Source organism: Sarcophilus harrisii, chromosome 2, assembly GCF_902635505.1.
Source record: "Sarcophilus harrisii chromosome 2, mSarHar1.11, whole genome shotgun sequence".
In the NCBI taxonomy this organism is placed as follows: domain Eukaryota; kingdom Metazoa; phylum Chordata; class Mammalia; order Dasyuromorphia; family Dasyuridae; genus Sarcophilus; species Sarcophilus harrisii.
In genome coordinates, this window is record NC_045427.1 from 429,912,998 (window position 1) to 429,930,359 (window position 17,362).

General features: G+C 40.4%; 1 protein-coding gene across 1 annotated transcript in view; it reads right to left on the reverse strand.

Annotated features, from left to right (window-relative positions):
• The window catches only part of FAM83D (family with sequence similarity 83 member D), a 29,446-nt gene extending 12,513 nt beyond the window's left edge, over positions 1 to 16,933 (reverse strand). The window contains exon 1 of the mRNA XM_012553524.3: positions 15,600 to 16,933. Coding sequence (XP_012408978.2) covers positions 15,600 to 16,070 — 471 coding nt within the window. The 5' untranslated portion in view covers positions 16,071 to 16,933. The remainder of the gene's footprint in view (positions 1 to 15,599) is intronic.
• Positions 16,934 to 17,362: the final 429 nt, after the last annotated feature.

Here is a 17,362-nt window from a genome sequence, read left to right on the forward strand (position 1 = left end):
AAAGTTTTGAGTTCCAAATTCTATCCTTCCCTCCTCTATCACTTCCTTGAAACAGTAAGCAATCTGAATAGGTTATACATATGCAATTATGTAAAACATTTCCATATTAGTCATTTTGTACAATTAAAAAAATGAAAGAAAATGAAAAATAGCATGCTTCAGTCTGTATTCATTCATTATCAGTTTTCTCTGGAGGAAAATAGCATGCTTCATTATTAGGCCTTTGGGATTGTCTTGGATTACTTTATTGCTGAGAATAGCCAAGTCATTCACAATTCTTCATTTAACAATATTGCTGTTACTTTGCAGAATATTCTCCTGGCTCAGTTCCCTTTGCATCAGTTTATGCAAGTCTTTCCAGGTTTTTCTGAAATCATCTTCCTTATCATTTCTTATATATAGCACAAAAATATTCCATCACAATCATATAACATAGCCTTTTAGCCGTTCCCCAACTGATAGGCATTCCTTGGATTTACAATTCTTAGCCGCCACAGACACACAAAATAGCTGCTACAACTATTTTTATACAAATAGGCCCTTTTCTATTTTCTTGGATGCCTTTGGGATATAGTAGTATTGCTTAATGAAAGAGTAAGCACAGTTTTATAGCCCTTTAAGCATATTTCCAAATTGCTCTCCAGAATGGTAGGGTCAGTTCACAACTCTACTAATGGTGCATTAATGTCCCAGTTTTCCCAAATCCCCTCCAACAGCCAATATTTCCTTTTTTGTCATAACAGCCACTCTGATAGGTGTAAAGTGGTACCTCAAAGTTATTTTAGTTTGAATTTCTCTGATCAATAGTAATTCTAATCTTTATTTCTGAATTATTTTGTTAGATAAATCCCACTTCAAATCTGGAGATCAAGAAATTGGATGAACTAGAGACTTACACTAGAAATTTAAGACAAAAAACCACTGCAGTGTTTTTTTTTTTTTTTTGGGGGGGGGGGAGGGCACGCAGGAAATTATCTTCTATGCTGCAATTTTCTTCTGTTAAAATGAGAACTGGCTGGCTTCTTTGATTTAAAAAAGAAAGGGAATAAATATTTTTAAACACTCTATGCCAGAGATTAGATTAAGCACTTTCTAAATATTACCTCATTTGAATATAAAAAAAAGTTTAGGACAACTTCTGAAGAAACAGATGACTGAAGGCCTCTTTTTCCTTTCAATAGAATATGGGAGAATTTGGATGTAGAATACTTGATATGTTATCATATGTAGTCACTATGCTGGTTGGTTTTACTAAATAAACTATTTTTGTTATGAGAAAGGACTCATGGGGAAATCAAGATTGTTTTTTAATATTTTGTTTTAAAGGTGTCCATTGTCTGGCTATCATCTAGTTCAATATATTTGTTTTACTTAAAAACAAAATGAAGTCTGAATAAGAGAAATAATTTATTCAAGGTCAATTATATATAGTAAATGGCATAGGCAAGACTTGAAAGTGTATCTTCCAACTGATCAGGACTATTCCCTGTAAATTAGTAATTCTCAATATAAGGACACCTTTCCTTCCCCTTTAGGAGCAGCTAGATGGTATAATGCATAGAATGTTGGCCCTGAAGTCAGAAAGACCTGAATTCAAATGTAACCTCAGACACTTAATATTTCCCAGCTATATGACCCTGGGCAAGTCACTTAATCCCAATTGTCTCAGCAAAAAAAGAAAAAAAATCCTTTTCAAAGGGGTCACAAGGTCAAAATTATTTTCATAATGATATTAAGAAGTTATTTGCCTTTTAAAATATTCTTTCCTGAATTGTCCATGTTTAACCTGTATTGGATCATGGTTGCATTCTAGGAGAGAGGGGAGAAAAATTTAGAATATAAGTTTTTACAAAGGTGAAAGATGAAAAATTATCTTTGCATGTATTTGGAAAAATAAAAGACTTTTAAAAATATATGTATATAATTATTCTTTCCTTTCTTTTCCTTTCCAACTACATATCCTGTAAGGCTAAATTTTCTTCACCTACTTCAATGATTAATTGCAGAAGCAGTTATGACAACCCAATTGCTTTTTATTAAACCAGATATTAAAGTGATTTGAAAAAATATATAAAACAATATCATTCTTCTCAGTAATTTTTTTTGTTTTGGGAAATTTATTTTTACAAATTTATACTTGTGTTGATATGTTATGAGGTTTTTTTTTTAAATGAATAATTATTTTCAAAATTTACCAATTTCCTTTGCAGCCATTTTGGAAAGCAATTTGGAGCCATACCTAAAGGGCCACCAAATTGTGCATACCTTTGATTCAGCCCTGCTATACTACTATAGAAAGCAATATCACTACTGCTAAATCTACATCCCAAAAACATCCCCCCAAAAGAGAAAAGGACCTATTTGTAAAAAGATATTTAGCAGCTCTTTTTTGTGGTAGCTAATAATTGGAAATCAAAAGGATGATCATCAACTGGGGAATGTCTAAATGAGCTGTAGTATATAAGTGTGATGAAAAATTATTGTACTATAAGAAATGACAAGGAGGACGATTTCAGAAAAACCTGCAATGGTACTTATTGTATTATTTCAGCCATGACTAATATAAAGCTATTATGACTGAAAAAGTAGATCTGCCAATTTCAGAGTAAAGTTTTTGGAAGGCTCTCTTGAATTGATCTATATACCTATCCATATACCTATCATCTAAACTAGTCCTACTACCATGATAAACATGGAAATATTTACTTTGTACTTATTTTTATTTAGTTTATGCTGCCTAGTAAAATGTAAGCTTCTTGAGGACAGAGACTGCTATACTAGTACATAGTAGGAGTTTAATAAAAGCTTACTGAATTTAAATCCCTTTGAGTTCTGTTCAAGGGATATATTAAATTCAATGTTACATGGTAGATGAATTATTCTAGCTTCAGTTCTTTCTCAGGTTAATTTAAACAGGAAGTCTCTGCCAGGCATTTCTTACCTCAGTGCCTCAGTTTCCCCTCCCCACCCCATAACTTTAAAACAAGTATGTGTACAAAATACAATTGGAATTGTGCCAGAGGAAGGCATTTAGTCAAAGGCATAACAATAATTTGTGTCCTACACTCAACATCTTGTGATACGGAATGCTACCTGCTGACTAATCAGAGCCCCAAATTCTATTTCCTTAAATTACCAAAGTTTACTTGACACGAGCTTTCTTGATTGACATTCAGATTTTTTAGGTATTGGGAATAACAACCTTAGTATGTATGTGATGGATGGGGTGGGAGGAGAGAAGTATACAAGGGAAAATGGTTCAACTTCCTGCTCACTAAAGAAGTTCCTTTTATAGCATCCCTGATAGATGAAGATCCAGAATCTGTTTGAACATTTCTAGGGATAGAGAGGTCGCTATGGCCCATTCTATTCATTATAATTGTTATTAAATTTTCTCATATTGAACCAATGATCTGCTTCCTTATAACTTCTATTTGTCAGTCATAGGTCTGACTTTCACAAGACAGACTAACTGTGTACTCCATAATTAGAAAACCCTGATCTCATACCAATATATCTCTCTTTTTTTGTGCAGGCTAAACACCACAATTCCTTCAATGACATGGTTTTCAGACCCTTTTATTTACATCATCTTCCAGTTTGCCCAAGTTCCTTTTAAAATGTGGCACCCAACCAAAACCCATCCTATTCCAAATGTAGTTTTGTCCAAGACAGAATACAGCATCATCATTATCTCTGTGGCCTGGGAAATATATGAACTGCAGTTCATTTATTACCTGAAGCGAATGAAAAACTCAGCTTTAGTCTCAGTGCTTTTTACTTTGGGGATTCTAAAATACAATTTATCAAACTGCCTGTCTTAAAATATAAGGCACAAGAAAAAACTTTCCCCATGCAGAAGCTTCCTGACCTTGGGGACTACCACAAAGTATATACTGTAGAACCATCCACTATTTCTTTCATAAAATGCCTCTACTCAGCATTATAAAAATTATAGTTCAGAGATGAGCCTCTGTTCAAACAGGGTGTTACAACCTCACGCCAGGAAGGCCCAAGCTACTCCATGGGTGGAGAATTAAACAAATTGCTGACCTAATAAAGGGATTGACAGTACATGACTACATTCCCTTTAAATTATTCCAGCATAAAGTGTAGAGGTAAGATGAGGCGTTAGAAAAGGAAAATAACATATGCAGCAAAACCTTTTTTTTTTTTTTAAAGCCCTTGATTTCTATTTATTTCTAATGCCAACAGTATGGGAACATAGAACATAACTTTGTGGAAAGGACACTAAATCTGGAATACAACCCTTCATTCAAGTCCTGATTCCATCTTGATACCTTGATACCTTTAAACAAAATTAATTTACTTCTGTGGGCCTCATTTCCCTCATCTTTAAATGAAATTATTTTGGCCCCTTCCAGCCCTCAATTCTATGGTCTTATAATTAACAAAGAAGTTGATTCTTTCAAATCATATACTCTTCCACTACATACAATACTTGTCATCTTTCACACCAAATTCAATAGAAATCAAATCTCTCTAGAATTCTTAAATCTTTTCTCACAATCACATTATTACTTGAAACATTTTCTTATTCAAGAAGGAAAAAAACTAAGAAGATGAGTCTCTTTCTGGTCCATTTTTGACTTAAGATAACTTTAGTTAAAACTGGAAATATAAAGTCAATTCCCACGAAACCTAACCCCTACTATATAGATCTGTTTTTAGGCTCAGACTGGATAGGGTTCAGGAAGAAGCCTGTGCTCAGGTCCAATAAGTTCAGCTCACAACATCAACATGAAAGAACTAACAAGAGCAGACATTTATGTAGAATTGGACAAAACATTTTAAATAATCTCACTTCAGCTTCATAATCCTATGACATGTACACTAGCGGTATTATCTCCATTTTACAGGTGAGGAGCCCAGAGAGACAGCATCTTGCCCATGGTCATGTAGCTACTAAATACCACCAAAGTTTAAACCTGGTCTTCCCCATCCCAAAACTCTCCTCTGTACCCTGACCAGTCAATTCTCTCTAGCACTCCAGAATCCCAAGAGAGCAGACTCAGCCAAGAATGGAGCCAGGGATTGGAGTGCACTCAGCCCTTGAGGTCCCTAGCTGACCCAGAAGCTGAGACTCCTGTTTGGTTGGCTATTTCAGTTTCAGAAAAGCTTAAATGATCTGGCCTCTGGCAGGAACAAAAGGTACAACAATGCCTGGGGTCATCTCAGCTAGCTCACAAATCCAGCTACATACTTGAGAATTGCTTAACATGGTCATCAATCAGCAACCAGCAAGGGGTTGAGCAGATGTTCAATAGGTAGGTGTTGCTAATGATAATAACAACCTACAAAAAGTTCTTCCCTTTAAAAAACTTAAAAATTAAATAATTTTATCCATTAAATAATTTCAGTGAAATGGAGATAGAGAGCTTATTGAGCTTTGGAATTAAATAACTTTTAGAGGCACCTCTCAAAATCTCAAGGTCTCTAAAGGCTATATATTTTTTCCTGTAGGCCAAGGCCTTCACTGAATTTCTACTCTGATTCCTTGTGGCTGGGATTTCCTATCTTTTTTGATGGCTCCACATGGAGAAGTACTGGCAGAGCCTGCCCAAGCTGGAAAGGCTTCAACTATAGACTGGATGGTAGATGAGATGTCTGTCCTCTGAGGAACTAAAGACCTGCTTCCAGAATGACCACAGGGACCCCAGCATCTTCTGAATGCCATCCATTTAGTTGTATTAGGGTTACAATCTGTGCCAAAGGAGGTTCATGATTCCTCATAGATCCTTGAAGTACTACAGTTAAAACAATAAAAGAATAATGGTTATGGGAAATCTTCCTACTCTAAGTGGAATCTTCTCTGTGTAGGAATCACAAAGCAATCAAGTTTAAAAAAAAAAATGGAAGGAGAAGAAAAGAAAAGATTAGGAAATGTGAACTGTGTAAGAAATCACTGTATAAGAGCTCCAAGGAATATACAGGTAGCAAATTATCCATTAAAACAAAAGAGAAACAAAAATAATTAGTTGATTAGTTACCATCCCATAATTGTGATGTATTTGAGATATCTAGGAATATTTTTATTCAAAGAGTTACTAATTACTATGCTCAAATCCTGTTTTTGTGGTTTGGAGGATCAGTTGTGTAACTTTTAGGTGAACTGCCCATCATCCATGGAGGCCTCCAACAAGATTCCTCAATAGCTACTCAACTGGTCTACACTCTTGCTTATAGTAGCAGATAACTTGCTCATCGATAATTATCACTCCTACTAACCCTTAAATTATCAGAAGGATCCCAGATGTTGAGATCATAACAAAAGGGCCCCTTTTGAACGGGGGCACGTGGCTACAGTCTGACTGCTAAAGACTGTGACCACATAGACATGATGAGTTAAGATGTCACCCTCCCTAACCCCCCATTCTAGGAATACCGGATGTTTTAGGGATACCGGATGCTCTAATAGTTAGTTATGGATCTACATAACCAGTATGTTAATAGAAGACAGTGCTTCCATTCAGTATTTCTCCTAAATTGTAGATGTTCTGAATTTAGGCCTCCATTTACATCACAAGAAATATTTTTGTGCAGGAAAGACAACTTTACTTTAATTCAAATTTGATTAGACAAAACACAATTTTACTCTGTGCTAAGTGGTAGAAATTAACACAGGAATAAAATAGTCCCTGCCCTCAAGGATCTCTATGGAGCAGTGGGAAGAAAGAAGGGAGTAGGCAAAGGAATGGGAGGGGGAGATACAATCCATGGCCAGTTAAGTATACTATGAAGGAAATTGAGGAGGGAGAAGATGCTGACTACTTGTAGGGAGAGAGGAGGAAGAAAAATCATGAAAGACTTTATAAATGGAAGTGGCACTAAAGCCAAACCTTGAAGGCAGACAAGGATTCTAAGAGGTGAAGATGAACAGGGAGTTCTTTGAGGAGGACAGTTTGTACAGATATTGAAAAGAAGCAAGAGATGTGGGGCTTTAATTGGGGAATTTCTAGTAATGATTGAAATAAATCTGTGAAGGGAAATAGTATGAAATGGATAAGGTGAGAAGGTGGAATAGCTGTGAAGAGTCTTAAATGAGAGGCTATAGTTTGCATTTTAGTCTATGACCTCCAGGGAATCATTGTCCCTGATGATTCAGGGAGCAGGATATTCAAAGCAGAAATTCATGAATACATCCTAGTTTGTATTTAACTAAGAGGATAGATCAAATCAGTGGTGAAAATAAAAATTCTGTTTCATTGGGGTTATACAGATTAGACAGATCAGCTTTTTCTTAGATTATACCTGTTTTCTTCTCCTTGTCTTATATAGCTCACTGGGGATACATGATTAAATGATGAAAACTATTTTATATAAGACTGCCTCTTTTAAGACTACATTGTTCCCAACTGTCAGTTTGTGGTCTAATTCCATCTACAGCATATAAATATGAGTGTATGTTCACATCCATCAATTACTTCCTTTTAAAATTTCATTGCAGGGCAAGGCTGACTCTTTTTCTCCTGACCTTGGTCTCATCCTCCCTCTCCCTCCTCCTCCCAAACCACAGGGCTGGATTTTCATCCTTGATCCACATTCTGCCACGCATCCATAAAAGACATTTTGCATTTCTGGCACAACCTTGTCAGGGGAGGTATCAATTTCAGTGACCTGGTCTCCTGATGACCCTGAATACTAAAAACCGCAAGTGGAAAGACAGGGAAAGCTCGGAGGCTTCCCAATAAAGATGGCACTTGAGTGGAGGCTGAGAGAGGGATGGTGACGTTCAGTCAGTCCTGCCTTGAAAGGACTCCCTGCTCAGCCACGCTGGAAGACCACAGCTGAGTGCTAGACCACAAGCACTTATTGCAACATCTATGCACCGCATCCTCCAACGCCCCAAGTGCTGAGTAAGGCACCGGAGGCGCCCACAGGAGACAGCACAAAACTTAACCAGGCCCTGGCCTGCAGGGGGGTACCTGCTCTCCTGCACAGCTCCCCAAGGCTGGGCATTTCAGCTACTGGACGGTGAAGTAGGCACCCAAATGCTGCTTCTTATTCCAAGCCTGGGATTGCTTTACCACACCTTCAGAACCCTAAAATACGATTAAGATTTTAGAGTCAGAACAGGGTAAGAAACAAATAGGAAAAACAAACAAAAGTGTGGCATTGGGAATAAACACGATATATTTCAAAGATAGGAGAAGACCTGTGTGTTAGAGTAGGCAATAAGGATGGAGAGAGAAAGGGTGGACTGATATTATGAAGGGATTTGAATGTCAAGGGGAAGTTTGGACCTTAGCAACGAGAGAGAGAAGAGTGCAGGAAAGGGAACTTGAAAGGAACAGCAGTATTTTGAATTGGCTGGTTTGACAAGGGATATTAAATGGGCTAGAACTGAAAAGCTCTCCTAATACTGCACATAACTGTAAATTTGCTTTATAATGCTCTGATAGCACACTCCCTTTTCAAGGGATCTGATTATCCTCCTTTTAAGTTACCTTATCCCACCTTTGGAACAACTAGGGGGCAAATGGATAGAACATCAGACCTGGAATCAGGAAGACCCAAGTTCAAATGTGGCCTCAGATACTTCCTAGCTGTGTGACTCTGAGCAAGTCACTTCACCTTGTTTGCCTCAGTTTCCACTGTAAAACGAGTAACCCCAAATGGGTTCATGAAAAGTCAGGCACCAATGAAAATGACTCAACAACAAAGTCACATCTTTAAGCTTTTTTTCAAAAGAGAAAACAAATACCACTAGTAACTTTACAAATTTTCTTCCTCCTCCTTCTCCAAGAGCTCCATTCCTTCCTATTTTTCAGCAACTGATTTGATTTATCAGGTCCCGATTCTTCCTTTATACCAAAAAACAAACCTCTGACTAGACAAACAAAAATAAAGGTGAATCAATTAATTAGTTGAATTAATGAGGTCTAAGAGGTGATTGGAGGAGAGAAGATTAAGATAGATCAATGTCCTACAGGAAGCAACAAGTAAAGATGGATGTTATATGGTCATTCAACTTCATTCCCAGAAGTTAATATAATAATGACAATTAAAAAGTTATCTTTACATAGTGCTTTAAAGTTTACAAAGCATTCTACAGTTTCTCATTTGATCCTTATAACAATCTTGTGAGGGAAAGCTCTCAACATCACTTTGTAACATTTCTCTGTCCAATATAAACAAAATTATTGTACCTAAAACAGTTATCTCTATGAAATTTCTTGTCATGTTGAAGCATCTCTATTTTACTATCAATTTTAAATATCACTTGTTTTTCTTGGAACCAAGAAAGGGAACAGATTATGCAATACTTACCTCTAACATGTAAGCCTCAAAACAATAACTGTGTAACCTGATAAGATCCTTTTATTTCTGACACTTTACTAATCCTTAGAATGAGAAGTTGATGTTATCCCAAAATCTTTCAGTGAAAAGGTAATAGTTCCCTATGTAAAATGTAGACTCAAGAGACCAAGTTACTTTAAAGAGGGAGTAAAATACATATTCTCAGCCCATTGATGCCCTGAGAAAATAGTTGTGGTGGATGAATAGTAAAATTATAATTTTAATAAGAAGGCTGCATTATGTGATTGGGGATTCTACTACCTATATTCTCCATCTTACATGGCTGCTATGACTATCAAATGAGATCACATATATGAAATCCTGAACTGCAACATTATCACATTATATCTCCTCTATTAAGTCATCTCTGAACACCCCAATTAAAATTTAAAAGGGAGAGATGATTCATATTAAATAAGCATTATTTATTTAATTAAAATATTAAATATTGAGCACCTAACCTATAAAAGGGGCTATAGGAATCCAAAGAAATATGGACAGAGGCACTGCCCTCACAGAGCTTACAATTGAGGAAATAAGACATACAGGCAGTACCCATCTCATTTACCCTGCAAAATAGCTCAGGTTCAGTAAAAATAAAACCATCCATATCTAGGTGACAATAGACATTCCTCTTCCCAAACAACTACCACCAATGGTTATTTCCCTCTACAATTACTCCCTTCACTATCAATGTTTTAAACCCTTAATATTATCTAATGCACAATTCCCTGCTTAGTCTTCCTGACTTCCCACTTTGCTTCAGCACTAATCTAGTACAGAACCTACAAAGGTAAAGGAGGATGCCGGCATACTCTTCCCTTCCACTGACCGTTAACCACTTCTGGGAGACAGAATCCTCAATGCTGCCTTCATCCCTACCCCTATCCTTCCTTCTCCCTCAATCTAAATTTACTCTTTATACCCAAATCCCCACCCCAGGAAGAAAACCCAGCGTTGCCTCAATCTGGTTCAAACACAACACAAACGAACTTTACTCGAGGCTGTCCAATGTGGGAGTGTCAATAACTCTATGATCTGAGGGGGTGTCTGGTTCAACATCCTTCCAGTTGCAACAATTCCTCCCACAAAAAACACGCGACAATGGCCAACCTGCTTCTGCTCTAGCACAGGAGTCCACTTTTCTCAGAAGGCAACCCTTTTCACCATTATATAGCTCGAAATTTTGGGTGACAGGCCAGGAAGGTTAGGATATGGAACACAGAATTTTCCTTTTTTCAAATTAAAATCTGCCTATGGATACATTGTTTTTTAAATTACAGAAGAAGTCTAGTAGCAGATAGAACATGTCAGGAAATGCCTGTGATATAAAACAAAAAGTATTATATTAAAAAAAAAAAAAAAAAAAAAGCAAAAGTTCCATGTATTGTAGAATCTCCTAAAGAACTAGAAATTAAGAAGATACCCAACAATTAGAAAATGGCTAAAGAAATGATGTTATATTAAGGGAATGGAACACTATTGTGCTATAACATACAAAAGGGCTGGTTTCGGAGAAATCCAGGAAGATATATAAATTGATGCAGAATGAAGAGAACAGAACCAGAACATTCATACAATAACAACAACATTGTAAAAACAAATAACTTTGAAAGATTTAAAAGTCTGATCAATCAACACAATGACCAACCATGATTACAGAAGATCTGTGATGACATATTACCCACCTCCAGACATTCAAGAGGTCAGTGTAGGAATTAGTTTTGTGTAACTATGCAAATCTGTTGCAAGGCTTTGGTTTTTCTTCTAAATAGGGGTGAGGGATGGGAATATAGGAAGAGAAAGTAGATGGATTAGTTGGAAAAAATTTAAACTCCCAAAGTAATAAAACTTCACTTTAAAAGTCTGTTTCCCTGTAACTTCAATCTATTGGTTTTACTCCTGCCCTATAGGATACAGAAAATAACCTTAATTCCTCTTCTATATTGTAGTAGTCCTTCAAATATTTGAAAATAGCTATCAGTTGTTTCCCCACCCTTACTTCTCCCAATCTCTACCCCTGTTTTCTCTGGGTTTTTTCTATAGAAAAAATCTTGTTTCTTCTGGGTGGAGTCGTGGATACAGGAGAGGCCTAGAATAAAGAATACTTGAGTTCAGATCCATCCTCAGACATTTAATAACTGTGCAACTTTGAACTAAATCATTTAACCTGTTTGCTTCAGTTTCCTCAATTGGAAAATGAGGATAATAAAAGTGTCTGCCTTCCAAGATTGTTGTGAGGATCAAATGAGATAATATTTGAAAAATGTTTAGCATAGTATATGGCACACAGTAGGTGCTATATAAATGCTTTAGCATGTTATGCTTTTTAGAATATCTACATCTTTTTAAAAATATAACATGCAACTCAGAGCAGGGTATAAAATAGGTCCTTGTTAATAGCTGAATATGGTTCATAGTATAAATGAACAAGTTTAGGGAGGGACATATAAAGGTAAATGTGAATATGGGAAAAGAGAAAGATGGCAGACTCCTCATCGGCCAGGGCCTATTAAGTAATATAAAGGTTTAGTGCATATATTGTGATAGTTTCCCTTAAGCTAAGGGATTATCTGAGCTCCTGTGCCTGCATTTGGGTCCTAGAACCTTTGATCATTTATGACCAACACAACAGCGAGATCTGGATTCATCCTTGATTTCTTCATTTCCAAGTGCTGGCCCATATCCTTCTTCTACTTAGAGGCCCACAACCCTAGCTCAGACTCTCAATACTTCAATGGCCTCATCACTTGACACCATTTCCTAAGCCCTTCTCTCTAAATTACATATTCCACATATCTGCCAAAATAACTTCCTTAAAGCACACATCTGACCATGTTACTTTCTCTCTCTCTTTTTGCTGAGGCAATTGGGGTTAAGTGACTTGCCCAGGGTCACACAGAGAAGACGTGTTAAGTGTCTGAGGTCAGATTTGAGCTCAGGTCCCCCTGACTTCAGGGCCCATGCTCCATCCACTACCCCATCTAGCTGCCCCCATGTTACTCTCTTACAAAGACCTATAGATGGCTCCTTTTTACCTTTAGGATAAAAACTAAATTCTTCCACTTGTTATCCATTCATGATCGGGCTCCAGCCTATCTCTTCAAGCTTAGCACATTTTAATTACTCTCATGAACTCTATATTTGCTCAAACCCGTCTATTCAAAGTTCTCCAAACTATCCCTATTTGTCGATAATACAGTTTACCTCCTCTCTTTTTTCTCCAAGTCCCCCCACCCCCATTTGCTACCTCCTATGGCGAAGTCTTTTCTGATCCCCTTAGGTATTAGAGTTCTCTCTTCTCAACTTATCAAGCATACACATACTTACATTAATATATTATGCCAAAATACTTTGGAGATACCCTATTTGCCAGAGCTAAGCTAAGGCCCAGCAAACAGGCTTATGTCCTGAGTCTGGCATAACAACAATCCTTTGCGCTCTGTATGTCACCACCCTCTGGCAGAGTATTGCATCAGCACCAGGTGTTCCCTGAAGGATATAGCTCCCATGTTTCAGAGCCAACCATCATGTCTTCACAATCCCTGTTAGGTCGTACTGTGCTCCCGTTTCCATCACAGAACTCTGGTCCTATATTCCAAAGCAAGCCTGACTCCCAGACTTGAGATAATGACTACTGCGACTGCATCCAAGATCACCTACACTGTGCCGAGACCTAATGATGATTGTGTTGTAGGTACATGCATCAGCAGCATTAAGCCCTCCTCCTTAGCAGGGGGCTTCCACCTGCAGGGAATTATTTTCCTCTCTCCAAAATTAAACTTTTTTTCGGCCTGACTCTCCTGGTTCTGACCTGCTTTGTTTTGACTCTGGCCACCTGCAGGCTAAGTTCTCCATTCCATTCCCCAATAAAAAGAAGTTAGGCCCCCTAAAGGAAACCTTTTTGGTTTTGTCTCAGTGTCTAGAAGTGATTTTCATGATATAAATAGTTAAATGTACAATGGAAAGGAAATTCCTAGAATGTTAGGGCTGGAAGGGATTCTTTCATTTTACAGGTAAGGAAACTGAACCCAGAAAAATGAAGTATCTAGCTTGCCAAAGATCACATATCTAAGAAGCACCAAAGGCAGAACTTCAATCACTCTTTTAATACCAAGACCACTTACATCAAGGTTCCTTTTTAAGCAGGCAAGACCATTCCATTGAGTATGCCTTTTAGAGAAGAACCCAAGGTATTTATTAAAAATGAAAAACACAAAAAGCATTTCAGAACTCAGGCTCTTGATAAAAAAGGAGGGTAAAAGCTGCATAAACTCTCATTTGCATTGGCAAGTTAATTCTTGTTCATATAGAACATGGAGGATGCCCCAAATCCTGCCACAAGAGTTGCATCTAGCCCTGAGGAAAGACTCACTGAGAAACCTAACAGGTTTAATAGAGAGGAAACAGCTCATTAATATTAACTTGTCTAGCCCACGAAGACCATCACCAATATTATTAATAAAGACATGTAAATCTTAAGTCACACATTTGGCTATTGCCAATTACACAAATACACAAAGATTCTATGGAAAGTAGGCAAGTATCCCTCAAAATGAAGTATGAAGTATTAGGAAGAGTGCTGGACTTGAAGCACAAAATCCAGGTCCAAATCCTACCTTATTAACTACATGATTACATAGGAGAACAGATTTAGATCCAAAAGTGATCTTAGAAGTAATATAGCCCAACACTCTAATTTCAGAGATGAAAAAAATTGAGATGTGTGGACTTTGAACATAAATTATTTTATATTTTTTATGAATTTATAAAATTTATAAATTCATAAAAATTTATAAATTTATCTATAAGGTTACAAGGCTACTAAGGGGCAGAGGGAGAAATTTGGGCTTTTAACAATGATTTTATAGACAAGTCAACTGAAGCCTATATATTGTTAGATGCCCAATTATATAATTAGGTACCCAGTTACAAGTAAGAGCTTTTTGCATAGCATGACCAACATTTCTACTCACACAGGGTCCTGTGTACAATCTCCCTCCTCTCCATAGAAGGCCTGAAAATAGTAGCCACAGTTGTCTAGGAAGTAACCCAGATCATTCTTGGTGACAAACTTAAGCCACTGACTTCTACTAGTGTAGGCAAAATGGCAAAGTTGGTACACTGTTTTCCCTTTTAAATCCTTTTCCCAACTCCAGCTACACTTTGCTCATTTATTCCTGACTGCCTTCCGATTACTTTGAGCAACTTTAACCATGCCTTTTTTACAGTTGAACAAAGAAATTAATTAATATGTGAATGACTGCTAAAGTGAAGAGATGGGTAATGTGATCTCCAAGTAAATTTCTAATTGTTGGTAGCTGAGAGAGGGGATGAAGGGGAGACCTGAAAGAAGGCAGGAATGGCTCTTTTCCCCCCTCTATTTTGCAAAGTGGACCTAATGTTTTTCTAGTCTTTGGGAGAAAGGACCCTGGGCATGAAAGTTAAGTAGATAGCTTTACCTTTGATCAGCAGCAGCCTGTCTTATTTTTTCGAAAAACTAGCATTAGTAAAAGTATTATAGAATAGATATAATAGAATATTAAAGTAATTTTTACTTGTTTAAATGAAAGGTCATCAAAACTTGATGACTTATTCCCCAATTCTCTAGACACAAATCTCAGTTATTACTAGACATCCTCATCTCAAATTTATTTGTACCCTCAACACTTATCACATAAACAACACTTAATGCTCAATGACTGAGTGGAGTGAACAAGGAACTTTTGTCTTCTTAACAATAACAAGTCTTTTTTATTTAACAAGTCTTAGGGCAACTGGATTTGCATCTTACTGAAGTAAATAAATGGTTTAAGACCCAATTCTTCCCCAAAATTATTCTGGCTTTCAAGGACCCCTTCACCCACAGGGTGAGTACTACCACTACAGGTGTAGATAGTTTTCAAAGTGCTTTCCTTACAGCCCTGTGAGGATGAGGTTGCAAATATCATCCTCTTTTTATAAATGAGGTAACTGAGGTTCAGAGACATTGCGACTCGCCAAAGTGTCTGGGCCGGGATTGGAACTTGGTCTCAGAACTTCCATTCTTCCCCTGCCTCTCCTGAGCCATTTAGGAACCTAAAGCCCCAAAGGCCAGGGTTCTTTGAAAGAACTTCGGAGGCCTAAGATTCTCGGGTTCCGCCGGGGCTGACAAGAGCCCAGGGGGCTGCTTTCTGGGCCTCAGTTTCCCCTTCGCGCCAAAGGGCTTCCTGCTTCCCTCGGGCCGACCTGGGCTACACGAGGCGGCCTGGGAAGCGCACGCCGGCCCCCGGGCTCACCTCCTTGGCTGAGCGGATCTGCTTGCGCACCGCGTCCTTGCAGCCGTACGGCGACTCCTGGAAGCAAGGCTGGAAATGCGCCTCCACCCGCGTAGGGCCGCGGTACGCCCCGCGGTAGAAGGCGGGCCAGCCGAGCTCCAGCACGGGCGGCTCGATGTCCGACTGCTCCGGGAAATAGGTGAGCGAGGAGCAGTCCTGAGACGAGGCGAAGGACTCGTCGGCAGCGCCGTCTTCCCCGCGGGCCCGGGGCCGCACGGCCGTCTGGAGGATGCTCTGGATCTCCTCCTCCGAGAGGAAGCAGGTCACGTTCTCCCGCCGCAGGAAAGTGAGGAAGGCGTCCCGGCCGCCGGTGACCAGCTCCTCCACGGCCAGCCGCTGCGCCTCGCTGTACATCTCGGGCAGGTTGGGAGGGCCGCACGGGGAGAGGCACGACGCGGCCAGGTCGTCCAGGAGCTGCGACGGCGTAGCCATGGCGGGCCGGCCAACAAGCAGCGGCAGAAACGGCTGGCGGCCAGCCGGGGCTAGGGCTCCCGAGCCCGGCCCACGTTTTATAAGAGGGATTTAAATTCAAACTCGGCCCAGCCATTGGTCGGAGGGCCGGCCCGCCCCGAGCCCCGGCGGCCAGGCCCCGCCCACACGGAGCCCGCGGTTGGTTAGCCGATTTTAAACCAGCGCTGGCAGCCGGCGCGTGCGGAGAGGAGCCGCCGGGCGCAGGGAAGCCCCGCCTGCAGACCGCTCCGAACCCGCGCCCGGGACCCGGGCGGCCTGGGGAGCGGGCCTCGCGCGGCGCCGCGGCGCGGCCTGCCCTTGTCCTGGTACCCCCAGAGGAGCGTGCGGAGGGGACTGCGCCAAGGGGACCAGGCTCCGGTCTGGCCGACAGCTGCCTCTCTGCCTCACGGCCCCGGGAACTCCTCTCTGGCTGGCGCCGAGTAACGCCTCCGCCGCGGGGCTTGTCCGGGAGAGCGGCGCGGGGGCGCCCCCTGCTGGCTCCCAGGGTTGCTGCCCCGCCCGAACCTCTTATGCGTACAGAGAATGGTTCCAGATCCTGCCCTGTCCCTAACTAACAAAGTGGCATTTAGACGGCGCTTTGAGGCCTGCAAAAGCACCCAGGGAGGGAACACCTGAATCCAGGAGATGCGGACCCTAGAAGCTCGGAGAGGGACTCGCGCTCTGGTTCTGCGAGCTCTCCCTCTCCGGTCCGTTTCCCCCTCACACTTCCAAGGGCCGAACTCCCCGGATGGGGAGGGCCCGTGACATCCCAGCCCAGCTGAGCCGCTCCTCGCGCCTGGTGAAGTTCCATCCTTTCATTTCGCAAATGAGCAAACAGATTCCAGAAAAGCCCATTGGATGAAGGCGCCACCTAGAGCAGGCGGCAGAGCCGGGACCTGACCTGGGCCTTTTGGCTTTGGGAGCTGAGCATCCTTCCCAAGGTACCCTGCGTCGTCGCCCGCGCTTGGAATGGCCTTGCCCTCACTCTTCCTTCTAAGTCAAACTTAAGCCACGTGGTAGCACCCTAGCCCCTCCTGTCTCCGTGCCCACAGCCAGCCTTCTTTCCCGCTCTTTTGGAAGTGCGCTGCCCTTGGACAGGCTCAGGTGAGAACCGCAGGAAAAGGACAGTCGTCTCTGGGCCCAAAAGATCCACCTGCACCACAAACAACACAATAAAATAACGGCTCCTCATGCTCAAGTGGCCCCGTCCTTAATCAGCTGACATAAGCAGGGGGAAACGTGAAATGGTTCACTAGAGTTCAGTTTACCGTCTG